Source organism: Dasypus novemcinctus, chromosome 4, assembly GCF_030445035.2.
Source record: "Dasypus novemcinctus isolate mDasNov1 chromosome 4, mDasNov1.1.hap2, whole genome shotgun sequence".
In the NCBI taxonomy this organism is placed as follows: Eukaryota; Metazoa; Chordata; class Mammalia; order Cingulata; family Dasypodidae; genus Dasypus; species Dasypus novemcinctus.
The window spans coordinates 6640608-6659694 of NC_080676.1; the positions used below are offsets into that span (position 1 = coordinate 6640608).

The 19087-nt window shown below is 48.1% G+C and overlaps 1 protein-coding gene and 1 non-coding gene across 2 annotated transcripts; both read left to right on the forward strand.

The window, feature by feature from the left end:
* The first annotated feature begins 4278 nt into the window (after nt 1-4278).
* On the forward strand, nt 4279-4381 carry LOC111763034 (U6 spliceosomal RNA). Its single transcript, XR_002795997.1, has one exon. It is a non-coding gene; the product is annotated as a U6 spliceosomal RNA (small nuclear RNA).
* A 13586-nt stretch (nt 4382-17967) lies between these two features.
* Nucleotides 17968-18690, forward strand: SOX14 (SRY-box transcription factor 14). Its single transcript, XM_004453776.2, has one exon. The coding sequence runs from the start codon at nt 17968-17970 to the stop codon at nt 18688-18690; it is 723 nt and encodes a 240-aa protein (XP_004453833.1).
* The last annotated feature ends 397 nt before the right edge of the window (nt 18691-19087 follow it).

Below are 19087 nucleotides of genomic sequence, written 5' to 3' on the forward strand. Positions count from 1 at the left end.
ATAAATGGGAATGTAGCTGTAAAGGGTAGTGTAAGATGTAAATGCCAACTGACAAAAAGCTAGAGAATAATCAAGGGACTGATTAACACAGTAAACCCGGAGGTGGATGAAAATTGTGGTTGATGGTATACAGTACTAGAGTGTCCTTTGTGAGCTAGAGCAGATGTACATCACAATGGCAGGATGGTGGAATATGAAGAAGCATGGGAAAACTATAGCTGGAGTAACCTATGGACAGTAGTTAACAGCAATAATGTAATATTCATGCATCTATGCCAAAGATGTACTGTGCTGATAATAGGGGAGTATGGAAAAAGTGTGCCAAATGTATGCTATGGACCTGGTAATAGTCTGGTGATATTATCTCATAATCTGTAACAAATGTTCCACCACAATGTGGTGTGTTAAAAGAGGGGTGTTGTATTGGAATTCTGCACATGTGCATGATTGTTTTGTAACTTTACAACTTCTGTTATAAAAATATATTTTAAAATAATAATAGGGTAGGTTGGGGGAGAAATACACCAAATGTAAGATAAGGACTTCAGCTAGTATTAAGATTTTGATGATATTCTTTCACAATTTGTAACAAATGTCTCACAACATTGCAAGGTGTTGGTGGTGGGTTGATGTATGGGAACCCTGTGTGATATTATGCATGTTTGCTTTGTAAGTTCACAGCTTTTACTGTACACTTATTGTTTATGTATGTTACATATAAATGATATAATAATAATAATGATAGTAATAATAGAGTGAGTTGGGGGAAAAATACACCAAATGTAAGATACTCTGGTTAGTAGTTATATTTTAAGTTTAAAATGTTTCACAACAATGCAAGGTATTGGTGGTAGGGTGAGGTTCAAGAGTCCTATATGACATATGTGTTTTCTAAGTTCACAACTATACTATACAATTATTGTTCAGGTATGTTTATGTATGAGTGATATACTTCAATAAATGAAAAAAAAGAAAAGAAGGACTCTCCATGTGTGGTTGAGTGCCTGTTTCCCATGTAGAAGGTTCTGGGTTCAATCCCCAGTACCTCCTGAAAGAAATTTTATTTAAAAAGAAGACCTCTCCATTTCTAATGCACAGACCCTATTTATTTCTTTTTATGATCACTTTGGTGATTTGATGTATTAGGTGAAGATTTCATCATTTTATCAACCTTTCATATTTAATCTAATCTCTTCAGGTTGGAACTTTTATTATCCACATTTTATAGTTAAAGAATCTGAGGCTTAGAAAGGTTAAATAACTTGCCTAAGCTTGAGAGATTGAAACCACTTTGAAGCCAAAGTTACTATATTGTACTCCTTCTCTCTTAAAAGTTCTTGTTTGGATTCAAAATACTACCAAATATAAATAAGACATACTTATAAATCAATCATCAACCATACATATAAATCAATCCCATACCCTTGTAATCAAACCTCATATATAAAGTTGAAAGATGCTAAGGATGATAGAAAAAGTGGGATAAAAATGATTTGTCATAAGATAAATCTATTAATGATTAATAGATTTGTCTTATGAAATTTTGATAGCTTAAATCCAGAAGCTTCTAATCCTATAATTTCAAAAACTATATCGTACAATTTAAGATAACAAATTACTTACCAGTGAGAAATATATTTTATAAATTGTCACTGGTACTTATGTAATAGAACCATGGATGACTTTCAAAACAGTATTTTATAATAAATCTAAGATTGTGTGCTTAAATCAGAAGCAATTAACATTAAAACCCTTTCTCTCCATAAGGTGTCTGAATATTTTTCAGAAGAGTCTAGTTATTCCTTCAAGGCAGTGAGCACTGGTCTGCCCGGATAGCAGACCAGAACCATCCCTCAGGGAACTGGACCATCACAACTGCCCTGAAATAGGCATCACAACCTCCTCTTCCTCCTCCTCCTCCTCCTACTTCTTTTTCATATTATTGCTGTTGTTGTTGTTGTTGGCTGACTAACTTCGCCTAAAAGCATTCTGTTTTAATATGAATTGGATTTCAAATTTACACTGACAATCCTCATTGGATCATTCTTCACTTTCACGCCTCCAGGTTATTTTTATCCCCCTTTTTCTCTCATCCTCGGCATCTTGCAACCTGAGACTTTTGGTTAAGATGTCACTGTGCTCCAGATAGTGATCGCTACATGCAGAGCAATACAATTACAAACAAAACCCAAGAAAAAGCATGCAACGAATTTTAACTATGGGACTAATGGGAGTTATAACTTTTTATTTTGTCAAGTATGTTTTTTAAAAAGCAGCTACTACCTACTATCGTTTCCTAACCAAGGACATATACAGTTTTAAAGATAAAGAAAAACATAATCTCATACTTTACATTTTAAACATGGAAAAACTGACTTTTTTCCCTTTAATCCTCTCACTTCCCCATAAGAGAAAAATGGGCATGTGTTGGGGGACTGCTGTGTCCCCTGTTCCCTTGTTCCAGTGTGATGTCATCCATTAACTGGGACTGGACATCAGCTGGCACATCACTGTCTCTTTTCCTCTTCAAAGTCTGCCCTTCTGGAGATTGGCTTTCTGGTAAGCGGATCTACTGAACATACCTGCAATGACTGACTACAGAGCTTTGCTTCACTCTCCGGGAAATGCACCGCTTACTCCACTCACCCATAATGCACAGGGAAGCTGTCATGTTGGTCATCAGTAACTGTACAGATTTCAGCCGATCTAGAATCCAATCGTTCTATGTGCGTTTGTGACTTTGGCGGTATGCTAATGTAATCAACAATCCCGTTTAGCCCAGAGGCCTTGTGTGAGAGTTGGGTATTTCCATCCTTCCCCTGTGCTTCTCATATGGTCCTCTTAGGTTAAGTTTTCATGAGTTGCCACAGAACATTCTAAATCTTGTCTTAGACTTTGGGGCATAGGACTCTGGGAATCTAGAGCGAGGATTTTCTTCAACCTCCAAAGGGCAGATGGTGGCCAAAGTGGAAACATGTGGACCTTCTAGACAGAAACACTCATTTCTACTAGAGGTCAGATACTATGGGGGAGACTCACTCATTAGGTTTCCAGTTGTAGGCTGCTATTGGAAAAAGCACTCTGGCCATACTCAAAAAGTTGACTTAAGTGTTACTCCCAAGATAAACTGATCCCATTGTTTGTTATTATTCCCAAAAGAGAGGTATCAGTTCTAAACAGGGAACAATATCAGTAATGTGGGAAGACATAGTAGTTGGATCATAATTCTATTTATGTGGAAATTTCACATTCTCAATAGAGAATCCACCCTTTCCAGTTCCAAGTATTTCACTTTTACTGGATCCCATCATTAGATTCCACTAGGATGGGGCAATATCCTCCAAAGACATATTCCACTAGCCTGCATCAATGAAGGAAGAATTTTTTGGCAAGTAAATTAGGAAAAAAATCATACAGTATTCTTTTCTTAGCGATTCACAATGCCCATTAGCACATTAAAGGCCCTGAAAACCTGAAGTAAAGAAACTTTACTTTTTAAACTAAGAACTTTCTGAAGAATCAGATTTCAGAATCCTAGTTTCTTATAAAAATTATTATTACATCCAATGGAGCTGGTATCTGTACCCTCTGGAAAACCTGGGCTGAGACCCAGATGTGTCATTCCTTCTATTTTTACTTGATCTGGAGATGTTGTTCGTCCTATAGGTCAGTCCACATGGTGATAATAGAGCAAAACGTCCTCCAGATAGAGTTATAAGGTCTCGATATAATCAGAAGAGCCAGTAACATTTTGCTTCTCAGTTTCCACAATTTCACGCATTGAGGGTCAGCTCACAGGCTGGTAGCATATTACCCATGTGGCAGGTTCTAAAGTTATTTTTATGTAGTATCACCATTCTTAGAATTTGGAGGCAGAGGCTGTGAACTACATAAGTGGAACCCCGTGCTGCACTGATTGTGAGGCTTTGCACATATTAGAAGCTCATAATAAATGTATTGAACTGGTCTAATTGACTTGAATTTTTCACCATAATCAGGTCACACTTTCACCTCTGGAACTAGCTCTCCACTGCATAACTGCAAAGGTTCTCTCTCGTCCTTCCCCAAAGAGTCCATGAAGTTCAGCAGTCATTTCCTGGATGGCTCTGCTCCACGCAGTGCCATACTTCCCTCCTCAGACAGACCCTCTCCCTCCATGGGCAGAGGTGGCTGGACAGTGCCCTTACCAACCCCTTCTTGTCTCTTCCCCCCAGAAACTTTCCAGGCCTTGAAGGAGCAGAAAAGGAAAAGAGACCACTAAGAACCAGAAGACAGTGCTTACTTTGGCAGAAAGTACACTAAAATTGGAATTATACAGAGAAGATTAGCATGGCCCCTGCACAAGGATGACACAAAAATTCATGAAACATCCCATATTTTAAAAAAAAAAGGAGCCAAAAGAGGAAGGAGACAATCATCTTGAGAAGATCTTCCAGAACAACCATTCCTAACCCTTTGGAGAAGACAGAAACCTATTTAAAATCCAAATATTTTACAGACATCAGCATGATTGGGATGTGCTTTGAGTAGCTTTTGGCTGGGGAAATGAGGAGCAAAAGGTTCCCCCAAGTTCAGTATCAATTTCAAGAATTTGGATGCTTTCAATGACAAAGCACAGAAATCCAGGCTCAACCTGGTTATATATGACAAATATTTATCTCAGACACCAGAAAATACAGAGGAAAGACTTCAGAGAGGGCTGATTCAATGGCTCCATTTTGTCACCATGGCCCAAGGTTTTCCCATCACATGACTCTACTCTTCACTGTGTGCTTTGCCCTCAGGCTGGCAGCACAACAACTGAAGCTCTCCAGCTCTCACGCTGAGACACATCAGGGGAGTAAGAAAGTCCATCTCTTTCCATAAGTCCTTTCTTATGGAAAAGAACTATAGGGAAGGGCAGGAAGAGATGAGAGGTGGGGGCGTATTTGGGACGTGGAGCTGCCCTGGATGGCGCCTCGGGGGTGATCACCGGACATCGTGGATCCTCACAGGGCCCACTGGATGGAATGGAGGAGAGTATGGGCCATGATGTGGACCATTGTCTATGAGGTGCAGAGGTGCCCAAAGATGTACTTACCAAATCCAATGGATGTGTCATGATGATGGGAACGAGTGTTGTTGGGGGGGGGAGGGGGGGGGGTGGGGGGGGTGGGGTTGAATGGGACCTCACATATATATTTTTAATGTAATATTATTACAAAGTCAATTAAAAAAAAAAAAAAAAAAAAGAACTATCCCCAGAAGTCTCCTGGAAAACTTTCCCTCAAATTTAATTGGCCTAAAGATGTACACATGACCATTCCTGGAGCAATCACAGGCAGAGATTAGGATTGGACTATGCCTTCAGGTTTACTCCTGGAGCTGGAAGTGGGATGGCTTCATTTCCCAAGTACTTGCCTGTAAAGAAAAGTGGTGAATACTTTAGAAAAAAATTCGGGGTTCTGTTAGAAAAAAGAGGGGAAAACATACTGCATAAAAGCCTACATGCCTATACCTTCTCTTCTTTTAAACAAATTTGTAGTTCATGTAACATGCACTTGACAAACAGGAATGAATAAATACATGTGGCAGTATTATGTATTCATCCACAATCAGATGGATTTATGGATTGTTAAAATACTTTTGGTTGTAAGTTCCATAATAGTCAACTAAAAATGACTTAAACAACTGAAGCTTATCTTTCTCACAGAAAAGAATGGCCTGAGGCAAATGATTTCAGGGTTGGTTCAGTAGCTCATCAATGTGAAGACTCTAGATCAAGTTCTCAAAGATTCTCTTGATTTTCTCCTCAAACAAGGAAAGCAGTTGCTCCGTCACTGAACTACATCTGCTCGCCAATGAGAACTGGGTTTTTTGTTTGTTTCTTTGTTTGTTTTTAGGAGGTACTGGGGATTGAACACAGAATTTTGTACATGGGAAGCAGGCTTGAGCTACATCTGCTCCCCTCAGCTTGTCTTTTGCAGCAGGATAAAAGCCCATGCTTAGCCCAAAAGAAGAAGTCTTTGCAGAAAGCATAGGCATGTTAATATAAAAGTCTATGCTTTAAAGCAGAGGAAGAAGGTAGAACAATGCAGTGGTAGAGGGAACCTTAGAAAAAAGGAAGGGTACCTCTTCCTCTGAAAGGAAAAGATAGAGAAGAAACATCCAATTTTGGACATCAAAAGGTGGGAAGAGAAACCTCACAGGTGAAATTACTAGAATCTGATGGCCCTCTATTGCAGCCCCCTGAAGAGAATGCAGTCAGAACAATAGGTGACCAAAAGGCTGCTAAGAAGACAGGGGCAGCTGGAACAGGATTGGCAATATCAGCCCAAATGTAGGCTAGGTCTGTGGCCCCAGGATAGGAGCAGAGGTGGTATAACGGGGAGGGCATCCTGACCCTGGACCTCACTGGGGCCAACCTCATGTTTCCCCAGCAGCGACAAAGTGCTAGCTGCTGTTCTCAGACCATTGCAGGGTGAGACTCAGCACAGCTCATTCCTATTCCTCCTGGATTGCAAAACTGAGAGGTTATTTATACAGCAAGCAGATGCCAAACCAAATAAACTGGTCAGTAAAAATAATCACAATTTTACTATATTAAAGCATGTGAAAATAGAGTATAACTGAACAGAAAATCCATAAAAAGAAGATTCAGACATGCATACCAAAAGAGCCTCAGCTTCTACAAGTAAAAGCTTAGCCATGGTTGTATAAATTCAGCCAAGCCCAATTCTAGACAAAACCTGAAGTGGTGAAAACGAGAGGCTTTGCTATCATAGAGGAGCTTTTGGACGCACCAACAGAAAACCAAATCAGAAAGGACTTAAACAATGGGAAAATGAATTTTTCCACAGATCAAGCAGCATTAAAGTTGGGTTCCAAAGTCGGTTAATTCAGCAGCTCTACAAAGTCGTGAAGGGATGGACCTCTCCCCCTCTTCCACTCTCCCATCCTCATCTTATTGACCTGTCTCCTTACTCCTAGTCCTCCGTGGGACCTACCCTCATGGCCACCCTCATTTCTGTGGTGACAATATCCCAAAGCAGGAAAACTGGGGACCATTTCCTCGGCTATAATTCTTTCGACGGCAAGAAAAACTCTTCCCAGAACCCCATCCCAGAGGAGACTTCTCACTGGCCAGACTAGGTCACAGACCCAACTTTAATCACTAACAAGCCAATGGAGAGTCTATTATTGATTTAATAAACAACCCCTTGGCACTGGTCACAAGCAAAATTCTATTAACAGGGAAGAAAATGGAAAATGACTGTTGCCTTTGCCAGTGAGCATTGTCTGTCATGGTTACTTTTTTAGGAGGTACCAGGGATTGAATCCAGGACCTCATACATAGGAAGTAGGTGCCCAACCACTTGAGCTACAGCCGCTCCCCTATCACAGATTTTGTTTTAGCAAGATAGGATGGTTTGCAAATGAGGAGGGGTCCTGTGTCCTGATCATTTCGAGGTGTCTGACCTAGTTTATTTAGCTCAAATTCACCCTCTCATTTCCAACGAATGAACATATTGTATGTTTAGACATTTTCAAACAAGTCTTTCAGCAGCCTAGTAGAGTAGGATAAAACGGATGTAGGCACCAATCCTAGTCCATAGCTTGCATGCATGTAAATGTTGCAGAAAGCCATTCCAAGGTGGCTTGTTTCTCTCACCATTTTGTGGCTATTTTGGAGATCAGTAAGCAAAGAATCACAGTGTGTTAGAAGTACTATGAAATACAATGTTGAGATTAACTTGTAAATTATAATCCAAGAAATATTAATAGAGTGCTCTGATTTATAGTCAAGACTAATCTTTGCTTAAATTATCCTACTGAATTTAGCTCTTGAACATAGGTTGATAAGGAAATCAATTCACTCTAGCGTCATAAGTACAAAACTAAAAATATTTTTAGAAAAGAACTGCTGTTATTTGGTTAAACCCTGATAACAGTCCAAAATAAGTCTTCATCAAGAGACAAGACATTCTGCTTTCTTATAAAAGCAAAAAGTCGTGGGGGTTTATTGAAATAAATGTTGCATTCACAGAAATATTGCAAATGCTTACCCAAAATAAAAAAGTACAGTCAATAATTACAGCATTACTTCCAATTTCTTCTTTTCATCATCCATTTGACATTCTCATACTTAACTTCATATACTCCCAGTTTTAAACATTTGCTCCTCATCTCTCAAACTTATTATTTTAGTTGTCCATCCAGCAGATTGCCAACCCCTCATTCTGGCATTCCATGACATCAGGATCTGTGCATCTTACTTTTCACCTTTTCTCAGTTTGTGTCAGGTTCTCTTACTACCTGCTCCCACCTGGAATAACTGCTTTCCTCCCCTCAACCTGTGAGGTCCCTTCATCCTTTTGTAAAGGATGAGGGTCAAGCTCCCTGTACAGGACAGCCTTCTGTGAAAATCCAGCCCTCCAGTATCCACAAAATCCTCCTCTGTCTCCAACAGGCCTAGGTTTCATCCTCAGCTCACACTGCTACACTGTGCTGAATCAAGACAAGACTGAAGGCTCTTGAGTCAGTCAACTAATGTCTTCAAATCCCAAATGTACCCATTTAGTAGCTCTTTGACTTTGGACAAGTCTTATCTAGGCGCTGTGGACCATAATTTCCTCATCTGCAAAATGGGAGTAATAACAGACCTCTCCACCTAGGCTTATTGTGTGTATTAAATAAAACAGCACATGTAGAGAGTTAATGCATAGTACCTGAAACATAGTAAAGAAGATCTCAGTAATTATTGGCTGCTACCTGGTATAATTGTCCGCTCCTTTCTGAGTTCTAAGTCTTGCCTCCTTGGTCTTGCTGAAATCCTTATGGACACTGACCAGGAAGGACAGATGCCATCCTCTGCCCAACTCCTGCATCCAGTCCTGTTTGGTCCTCACCTGAGGCTTTCTCAGGCTTGGGTCATGACTGAACTTTCCCTCATAAGCAAACTCAGACTCTTGCCACTAACCCACACTAGAATCAGAGACACCAGCTCTTCCAGACCACACAGCCAGAGCTATCTCAGAGGCAGCTGATCCCTTGCATGACTTTAGGGAGAGTCCTAACAAGGGTGGAGAAGCATGTCAGAGGGTAGGACTGCCACCGGGCAGCAGGAGGGCACAGGCTCTCAGAAGGCAAGGAGGTGAGAATGCCAAGAGCTAAGCCAGATAGGAGCTCGGAAAGCAGAGGTAGGCAGCAGAGCCAAGGGAGGAGGAAAAGTGGAGAGATGGGGCACTCCTGCAACTGGGAAGCCTGAGGGGTGAAACCCGAGATAGGCAGACACGGACACAACTGGAGCTCCCACGAGGGAGAGGAATGGATGGAAAGCTCTAGGTGATGATGAAGGGAGACCCCTGGTCCCAGGCATAGAAGCCCCCCTTCCATATCGGTGCCGTGGGACTTTAGAGACTTGTATTTAGGGCTCCCGTCGTCATGCCGTCTCTTCAATCTGATGAAAACCCGGAAGACGCACTCCAACGGAACATGGGAGTCAAATGAGAAATGGGGAGAGGTGAGATCCAAAATATAGGAACAGCCACCCAGAAGGAAACGGGCTCCAGAAAGGATGTCTCCAAGAAAGAGACTGGTGTGGGGGACGGCCTGGCACGACTGACCTTGGGGAAGATTGTGTGAGAGGCTACGGGAAGGCGTGGGGTGATTCAGCAACAGCCACCGAGCAAGCCAAGTGGAAAATAGGGCAATTATTAGAAAATAGGAAAGGAAAATAATCATAATACACTACAATGCTCAACTGTGAATAGTATGTGCATAGGTGTCATAATGTAAACACTAACTGTTGATTTAACCAAAAAAACCTAATATAAATACTTTGGAAGGGTGGAGGAGGGGAAGCCGAGGATGTGGAGGGGCAATTCCTCACCCATCCAGCCAGTGCTGACCAGTCTGCACAGTTTTTAAGAAATATGGAAATGTGAAAAGACACTAAAAGAATGAAAAGCGATCGCCTCTGGGAAAAGGTTCTTTCAGGAATTGTAACAAGCAAGAATTTTCTGGGGCAGGAGACCTACTGGGTTTTTCAGCATAGTCTGAGTCAATGCACTCATTGCTCATCACCTGATTGCTAATTAATTTATTAGTTAATTTTTTCACATTTTATTTAACTGCAGGTTTCAGAATCAGGGTCAGCTGAACAGCAGTCAGCGGAATGACTGTCGTTCCCGCAGTGACGCAGGAGACTCCCTGCCCAGCTGGCTCAGCCCACTGGCCCTAGCCTCCCATTGCGGTCACATTGACCCGGCTTCAGCTGTCCTCTTCTGAGGTCCTATAACTCCTAAATCCTATAGGGCACTTTAATTATTCGCAGGTATATTAGCTGGAATCCAACTGATAAGGGTTGCACAGGAGGCAGTGTGGGGAAGAGAATGGTAAGGGGCGGGGAGGTGTAAAAAGAAACTGGGGGAAGGTGAAAAGCCAGCCCCAGCAGGACAAATGTGCAGCAGAAGAGGGAAATGGTGGAACCAAAATGGCGTTCTCTGAACAATTCCGCCAAGAGCTAGCTGCTACCATGTCACGAAGAAATAAACTGAGCGGGGATAACTTAGAGTTATGGTGCTTTGCTGTCTGCAAAGCTCTTTCCAGTCTGTTACCCAGTTGGAGTCTGAGGTAGGCATTCTCCAAGATGGCCACCAGTCATCCCACCTCCTGGTGGGCACATGATGCCTGATGTCCTCCCACATTGTACCAGGCTTGGTCTGTGGATCAACAGAACACAGCAGAACTGATGGTATGAAGAGTCCAAGATTCAGTTATGAAAGATATTGCAACTTCATTTTTGGTTGCTCAGATCATAAGCCCTGGTGAACAGAGCTGCCGTGTTGTGGGAGCAGCGCTTAGGGCGAGGCCCTCGTGGTGAGAAACTGAGGCCTCCTGCCAGCAGCCCCATGAGTGAGCTGCAAGCAGACCCTCAGGTCAGTCAAACCTTCAGATAACTGCAACCCAGGCCAACACCTTGGCTGTGCCCTCAAGAGATCCTGAGAAAGAACCACCAAGCTAAGCTGCTCCTGGAGTCTTGACCTTCAGAACCTGTATGAGATAATAAATGTTTGTTGCTTTAAGCCACTGAGTGCTGGAGTAACTTTGTTACACAGCAACAGATAACTAATACAATGCCTGACAAGCAAACAGTGTAGTATTATTGTCCCCACTTTGCAGGTGAGAAAATTGAAGCCAAGAGAAGTTAGGTAATTTTCCCAAAGACTCATAGTAATTGAAAGTCCTAGTCTTGAAATCTTTCTACACCAACCCAGTCAGCAAATATTTCAATGATTTTCTTATTAAGTGTAATAGTAAGGGTTGTTGGTCTTCACAGAATGTTAAAATGGCACTTTAAAGAAACAAGTATGGGAAAATAAACATGCTTAAGATGGCACCCTTTGGAAATGCTAACTGCCCTAATGTTTCCTGTCATTTCATTTGGGGACAGAGGCAGGTACCACTTAGAGACGGAGTGCTATTCTAACCCTTGTTTGGGGTTTATTGCCAGATATTCATCTTATCTTCTGCAGTGTATAATTTGTGATAAAATTGGCAAAAGAACGTATGCTCCAATACCTTGGCCAATTGCATTAAGCAGACACAGATCCTCAAAGTGTACCATTTATGATAAAAGCTGGCCAAGGATTCTTCCATTAGAAGAATGGGGGCAGGGGATCCCTAATTCATATGAAACTCCTAAACACAATAAAAACCTAAGGCAGAGGCATTCAATGAGGCATGCTTTGGACTTTATTCTTAGAAACAAAATATATCTGTCCTATTCTTATAACCACTGGGATTTTTTTTTATCCTAAGGAAAACTCATTTGCTCATATATGAGTCTTCTATTTCTCAGGCTAAGGTAGTCAAGTTTCTCCAGAAAGGGCCAACTCGGAGGCCAGAAGCTCTCCACAGGGAAGTAGAATTGCACTTGAGGGGACGTGGAAAGAACACTAAAGAGCGAATCAGGGACGCATCAGGCTGCTAATGCCTGCTGGATATAAATGGACATGTTTTCAGAATCCTGAAAGGCTGCCACCATCCCGAGTTTTACTCGTTGGCTTCCTGAAGGGAAAGAAGAGATAAAAGGAGTCCAAAACGTTTAGCAGGAGTAGCCTTATTCTGCAAAAGATGCTCAAGCATCTGACCCTAGCTGATACAAATTGATCAATTTATAAAGTTTCTGGCCCCCTGGGGGATCAGAGTCCTCCCTAAGAAGAGTGTCTGATAATCAACCTTTTGTGCTGGGAGGTGGGGGGAGGAGTTGGGATTGTTGCTAAATGATACTAGTGTTACTCATACTCCAGTGACTTCCCAGTTAGTAGACTAAAACCCAGCTCTTTATGGGGTCTACAAGGCCCTGTATAATCTGAGTCCTGCCTCACCCAGCCTTTCCTATTCTCTCTCCTGGATCATGGTCAGGCCTCACCCACCCTGGCTCCTTAAATCCTTCGGTGCATTTAGCTGGTCTCTTCTTCAGGCGAGGACATCTCCTGCTCCTTCTGCAAGGAATGGCCCCTCCCCCATCTCCTGATCTTCTTTCATGAAGATGACTTGCTCCTTCCCATGATCAGGTCCCTGACCGCCCAGTCTAAAATGTTCCACCCCTCCTTCCCTCATCCACTATATCTCATCACCCTGATTCACTTATTAGGTCTTATCATTATTAGAAAGGCCCTCTTTAGTCATGGATTAACAGCATCTGACCACTTATTGAACAGTTTCTACATGCCAGGGGCTCTTCGAAGGGCTTTCCACATATTAATTCATTTAGTACTGATACAAATCATTATATCCATATCACAGGTCAGGAAACCAGGCACAGAGAGGTTAAGCATCTTGCCTGGAACGACAGGAACCAGGGAATCACCCCAGGCATTTGTTTCCTTGCTTATTACCTGTCCAAATATCAAGTTCTAGCATTGTGGGGAAAAGTTCTTACATTTCTTCTTCCCTGCTGTATCCCAGCACCCAGCACAGTGCCTGAGACATAGTAAGTGCTCAATAAATATGTCACAACAGTAAGTAGCGTCTGGAGGGAAAACTCAAAGTGATTACCAAGAATGTCTTAAAAGGACCAGAGCCCTGGGTCCTTTTGTAAGTGATAGGATATGTGAGGTCCCAATATAAAAATAGACAAAGAACAGGGGCATAAAAGAAGGAAAGGAAGGAGGGAGGGAGAGAAGGAGGATGAGAGAGAAGGAAGGAAGGAAGGAGAGAGAGAAAGAAAGAAAGAGAGAAAGAAAGAAAGAAAGAAAGAAAGAAAGAAAGAAAGAAAGAAAGAAAGAAAGAAAGAAAGAAAGAAAGAAAGAAAGAAAGAAAGAAAGAAAGAAAGAAAGAAAGAGAGGGAGAAAGAAAGGAAGGAAGGAAGGAAGGAAGAAAGAAAGAGAGAGAAAGAAAGAAAGAGAGGGAGAAAGGAAGGAAGGAAGGAAGGAAGAAAGAGAGAGAAAGAAAGAAAGAGAGGGAGAAAGAAAGGAAGGAAGGAAGGAAGAAAGAGAGAGAAAGAAAGAAAGAAAGAAAGAAAGAAAGAAAGAAAGAAAGAAAGAAAGAAAGAAAGAAAGAAAGAAAGAAAGAAAGAAAGAAAGAAAGAAAGAAAGAAAGAAAGGAGATGCCAAACTTTAAGAAAATATTTTTGGTAATAAAAAATTAAAAGTTTATGATTTAACCAGAGAGCCTCATTTCCCGATATCCATTGATCACCGCAACGCTGAGCCTCGCCTGGGCCTGACCACCGCGGCCTTCGCTGAACAACAGCGAGCACCCGGTGCTCACCCTCCCCGCAGCGAGCTGGGGCCACGGCTGCCCCCTGCGGCTTCGCTCAGCTCCCCTCTGGGACTCCGGAGGGACCGAGGGCAGGACCAGCGCCCCGGACCACCCAGCACCCCGACTCCTCTGCACGCAGACGACTCTCCTAGTGTCTTCCCGAAGCCAGCGGGGCGCACGATGCGCTCTCGGGGCCGCACCGTCTTCTCGGCACTCGGCGATCGCTGCGTCCAGGACACGAGGAGTGGAGGCCTCTGCCCGCTGGAGAGGAAGGGCGTTGGCTGGCCAAAGAGGCGGAGAGTTGAGGCCAGGCAGGTCGGTGCCGACCTGCGGGCCCCGGACTCCAGCCCTCCACTCTCTCCGAGTGGATCTGGGGTCCTGCCCCTGCAGCTGCGGGGAGGGCCGGGACACCAGACAGAAAAGTTCACCTAGGCTTAGGCCAAAGGAGAGTTTAATGGAGCGTCTTCTCTGCGTCAGGAGCTGCGCGGACACTGGGTACCCACAGATGAATAACACACAGCCCCTGCCCTCGAAGTCTGGTGAGCTGCACAGGGCTCCACGGGAGAGTTTGCGGAGAGCGCCTGAGAGGGAGAGGTTGTGGGGTGAGAGAGTAGAAGGGTTACGAGTCCAGCCCCGGATTCAAAGAAGGCTCCCCAGAGGGGCTGAGGGGTAAACTGGAGGCCTGGAAAATGCGCGCGAGGTGGGCAAAAGGAGAGGTGAAATGCCCAAGCTGGTTCAAGTACTTAGCCTCGAGCCAAGAGCCAGGAAGGCGCAAGCTGAACCCTGCGGGGGCGCGGGAGGAAAGCCTCTTCCTCTCCTTCTCCCGGAACTGTTAAGAGCACCCTGGTAGAAACCCTGTGGCTCCCGGGTGGGGACACCTGGCCAAGGCCAGCGTGCCGTGTGCTTTGCGTAACTGTGCTGCGTAAAGAAGCGCGTGCTCGTGTGTGCCTGGATTCTCCAGGTAAACGTGGAAGCGGAAAGAGCTCAGTGCCAGGGACACCGCCAGCCCTCGTCACTGCCCTAGCCAGTGTCCTAGAGTCCTCAGAGATTCAGGCGACCTGTCTCTCCTGTTGCACTAGTGGCCGAAGCTGCTTGTTTTCTCCAGGGGCCACCTCTCCCGGATGTGCTGTCCTCTGGGGGGAGGCAGAACCCGGGGTTGGGAGGGGGGCACGCATCGAGGTACGGGCTGGAGGGAGCCCCAGACTAGGTCCCGGTACCAGGGAATCCTGCGCTTGGCCAAGCGCTGAGGAGAGTCTTAGACACCCGGCGCTGCGGAACGGGTGCTGGCGGCCGCGCGATTCACCCAAGAAACTCCGGGATGTGACGCCGGCGCTGCCCTCGACTCAGTCCCTTCCCAGCAGGTCGTTCCTGCCTCGAGGCCAAGAAGCGCTGCGGGGACGCACGCGGGCGCCCGCCTGGGCCTGCGAGTTCTCCGGGCAGTTCAGGGCCCCAACCGCGCGAGGGTGGGTGGTGCTCTGCCCGCAGACTGCCACCCCGCCGCCGCGCGAGTGCCAACCCAGCCTGCTCGTTGACACGGCAATCTAGGGTGCGCTCCAGCGCTCTGGAGAGGATCGTAGGTGGGAGGAGGGGGCAGGAAAGAGGATTTGAAGGAGGTCGCACTCCGGTCAGGAGTTGCCTCGGGGACCCGGGAGAGAAAGGATCCTATAGTAGATCCCTTCCTTGAGCCGTTTCCAAGGGGTTGGTTTGTGTTAACCCAAACCTCTGGGTGGGGGTTTTGGGTCCCCTGAGAGTTTGGGAGTGCGAGGCTGATCTCTGCAGCGTGGAGCGTTTCTCCTGGTCCTTCCCAAAGCCGCGGGGACAGCCGGGCAGAACTCGAACCGCGCGGTGGCCCCAGGACACCCACCCCTGGCAGGCTCGGGGCGCAGCGCAGTGCTGGTGGGTCAGAGCAAGAGTCACCTGCGCCTCTCGGAAAGCCTCCCGGGACTGACTTCCCGGGATCCGAAGCTACCTGAGACTTCCTGCAGAGAAAACCAGGGGAGATGGTGGGCCCACGGCTCCTGGGGCCGTGGGGGATGGGGCCGAGAAGGCACGTAAAGGCTATTCACCAGTTTCCACGGGCAGCGGGGGTGGCGCCCTGGGCGCGCGGTGCACACCCGGGGAAGCCGAGTCTCTGACCCAAACCTGAGAGAATCCAGACCCCGGCCTAAGGAGTAGTCCTCCAGTGCGGTTTATCCGCACGGTGGTTTTGGAACCCTCTCTAGTCTGATCAATTCCACGTTCGGTTGCCACACCATCAAATCCTCAGACGAGCAGCCTCACAGGGTGGGGAAAGATTGGAGGGCTTCCAGTCCTGTACACCAGACTTGGAATCCACCGACTCTCTTTTGCAAGTCACTTAGCCTTTCACAACCTCAGTTTTCTAATCTGTAAAATGGGCTCCCAGGGCCCACCTCTCTAGGAGAGCACTAAGGGTGAGAAATTCCCCGCATCTTTCTAGTTTCAAGAAGGAGAAACAAAGTCTTCGCCTCAAACGTGAGACACTACATGCCAAAGCGAGACGCCCCTTCCCTTTGGCGTCCCTCCTCCCTCCCCCAGCCTCTCCCCTCCGGGCCGCGCAGCGGAGCGCATTTCTGGCCGGTCCTCCCAGGAGAGGCTTGTGCAAAAGCCAATGAGCCTGGAACACACGCAGACCCCGCCGGGCCGGGGACAATGGTTTCCATTTAATAAATATTTCCCCCAAGGGCATTTCACATCGGGCAGGCAATTATTCAAAGGAAACCAGCGCGGAGGTTGGCTCTGCGGCTTATTTCGTCCTCTCTACCCGAAAAAAAAATGCTCATCTGACTCAAGAAACGAGCCTCTTCGCCTCGCTGGCTGGAAAGAGGCGCCCGGGTGCAAATCGCCTCTGCGGGGGAAACGGCCGTTGGCTGCGCCCGGGGGCCGCGGCGCGAGGGACTTGGAGAAGGTCCCCAGACCTGCCGCGCGGGCAGGACTCCGCGCGGCCCTTCGGGTGTGCACAGTTGTGAGGGCACGTTGGAGATACCCAATCGCTAAGTAATAATAGCACGGATAGGAATTATGATGGTGATCTCGCCTCCCTCAAGGTGAAGAGCGGCCGCTCCTCGGGGCTCACGGACCGGGTTTGAAACCGCAGTGTTAGCGGTCGCTGGGTCTCCAGGCATCGCCGCGGAGCGCACGGCTCGGCGCCCGGGGGCCAAGAGCTTCGCCCCGGCGCCGCACCCGGGGCAGAAGTGGAGGCAGAGCGGGGCGTCCCGGGAGAGCGCGGCCAAAGCACCGCGCAGAGCCTGGCGCCAAAAGTTTATTTCGCAGTCTACCTACATTGGTTTTCTTTTCCAAGGACCTTGGACAAGGAGGGAAGTGCGGTCGGGGCGTTCCCGGGAGAGACCATCGGGTTCATCGACCCGCACTCTCGACTGGCTCCCTTCGCTGTCCCCTCCCGGGTCTTTGTCCTCGAAGCCCTGAGTCTCCCTGGCACACCGGGGAGGGAAGCGGGGACCGCCAAGAGTTTTATTGTGGATGGTACCAAGTTCCCAGCTCCCAGCCGGCCGCGCTCTTTCCTCCCTCCCTCCCACACAGCCGTCCCGCGTCGCCCTCCTGCTTGCCTCCGCGGGCGCGGTGGCAGGTGCGCCCCCGCGCCTCTCTGCCGCTGATTGGGCGCCCAGGTTGGGGAGTCACCGCCCAGCGCTTATGTCAGAGTGCGTGCGGTCCCGGCCCACCTCGCCTTTGAACTTCGCCGCTTTTGGCTCGCGTTCACCAGCCACCCCGCACTCGCCGCCAGGTGCGGGGCTAGACCAGGCAGCTACGGGGAAGCCGCGGGAGGGGGGAGCCACGGCCGGAGTCGCAGGAGGGCGAGGAACGAGGGAAGGCGAAGGTGGAGAGGGCCAGAAGGAGGAGCTTCCTGCCCTCACCAGCACACTACCTGCTCGCCTAATCCCCAGACTCCGGTGCTTGGGCCCCAGCCCCCGGGCCCGCAAGCCCCGGCCGGCCGCCCTCTCCTCCCCCACCTTCCTGCCCCCACTCGCCCCCGGGGGCTGCCCAGGTGCCGGGCCTGGCATGACCCGCTGAACTTTGTGGGGTCAGCGCTTCACCCCGGCGGCCCCCCTCCCCCCACCCAGCGACGCCGAGGCCAGGGGAGCGCCAGCCCCCGGCTCGGAGAGGACGCGCGGACGACCAGCCTCGCCCAGGCTCGCCCGCGGAGCCCCGCAACCCCGCGCCCGCGCGCCCGCCGCCGGGACCATGTCCAAACCTTCAGACCACATCAAGCGGCCCATGAACGCCTTCATGGTGTGGTCCCGGGGCCAGCGGCGCAAGATGGCCCAGGAGAACCCCAAGATGCACAACTCGGAGATCAGCAAGCGCCTGGGCGCCGAGTGGAAGCTGCTGTCCGAGGCGGAGAAGCGGCCCTACATCGACGAGGCGAAGCGCCTGCGTGCCCAGCACATGAAGGAGCACCCCGACTACAAGTACCGGCCGCGGCGCAAGCCCAAGAACCTGCTCAAGAAGGACAGGTATGTCTTCCCCCTGCCCTACCTGGGCGACACGGACCCGCTCAAGGCGGCCGGCCTGCCGGTGGGGGCCTCCGACGGCCTCCTGAGCGCGCCCGAGAAAGCCCGGGCCTTCTTGCCGCCCGCCTCGGCGCCCTACTCCCTGCTGGACCCCGCGCAGTTTAGCTCGAGCGCCATTCAGAAGATGGGCGAAGTGCCCCACACTTTGGCCACCGGCACGCTGCCCTACGCGTCCACCCTGGGCTACCAGAACGGCGCCTTCGGCAGCCTCAGCTGCCCCAGCCAGCACACGCACACGCACCCGTCCCCCACCAACCCCGGCTACGTGGTGCCCTGTAACTGTACCGCCTGGTCCGCCTCCACCCTGCAGCCCCCCGTCGCCTACATCCTCTTTCCGGGCATGACCAAGACTGGCATAGACCCGTATTCGTCAGCCCACGCCACGGCCATGTAACCCCTAGCCCGGCCCGCCGGACCCGGAGGGCGGCCTGGAAGCGGTGGGTGTCTGCACCCTGGCAGCGCCTCGGGGTCATCCCTATCACCGCCCTCTACCCTACCCCAGACTCTGCCTCTCTCTTCCAGGGGGAAGGGTGGGGCGGCCGCCGGCACCCAGGCGCACGCAGGTGCCAGAAACTTGCAAACGTTCCGACAGCTACACAGCTGCCCCTGTCCCACCGTCCCCAAACCAAACTCCAACTGTACCCCCTTCGGACAAAACAAGTAGGCGGTTTTGCTTTATTTATGTCCCCTTCTCTCTCTTCTGATGGGCTTTGGACTCCTGACTCTCAGATCCTGAAAATATATCTAGAATAAGCATATTTTTTTTTTCCTTTTGCACCCTGAAGAAAAGA

Coding starts and splice junctions, on each gene's coding strand:
- SOX14 (XM_004453776.2), top strand. CDS start 17,968: ATGTCCAAACCTTCAGACCACATCAAGCGGCCCATGAACGCCTTCATG.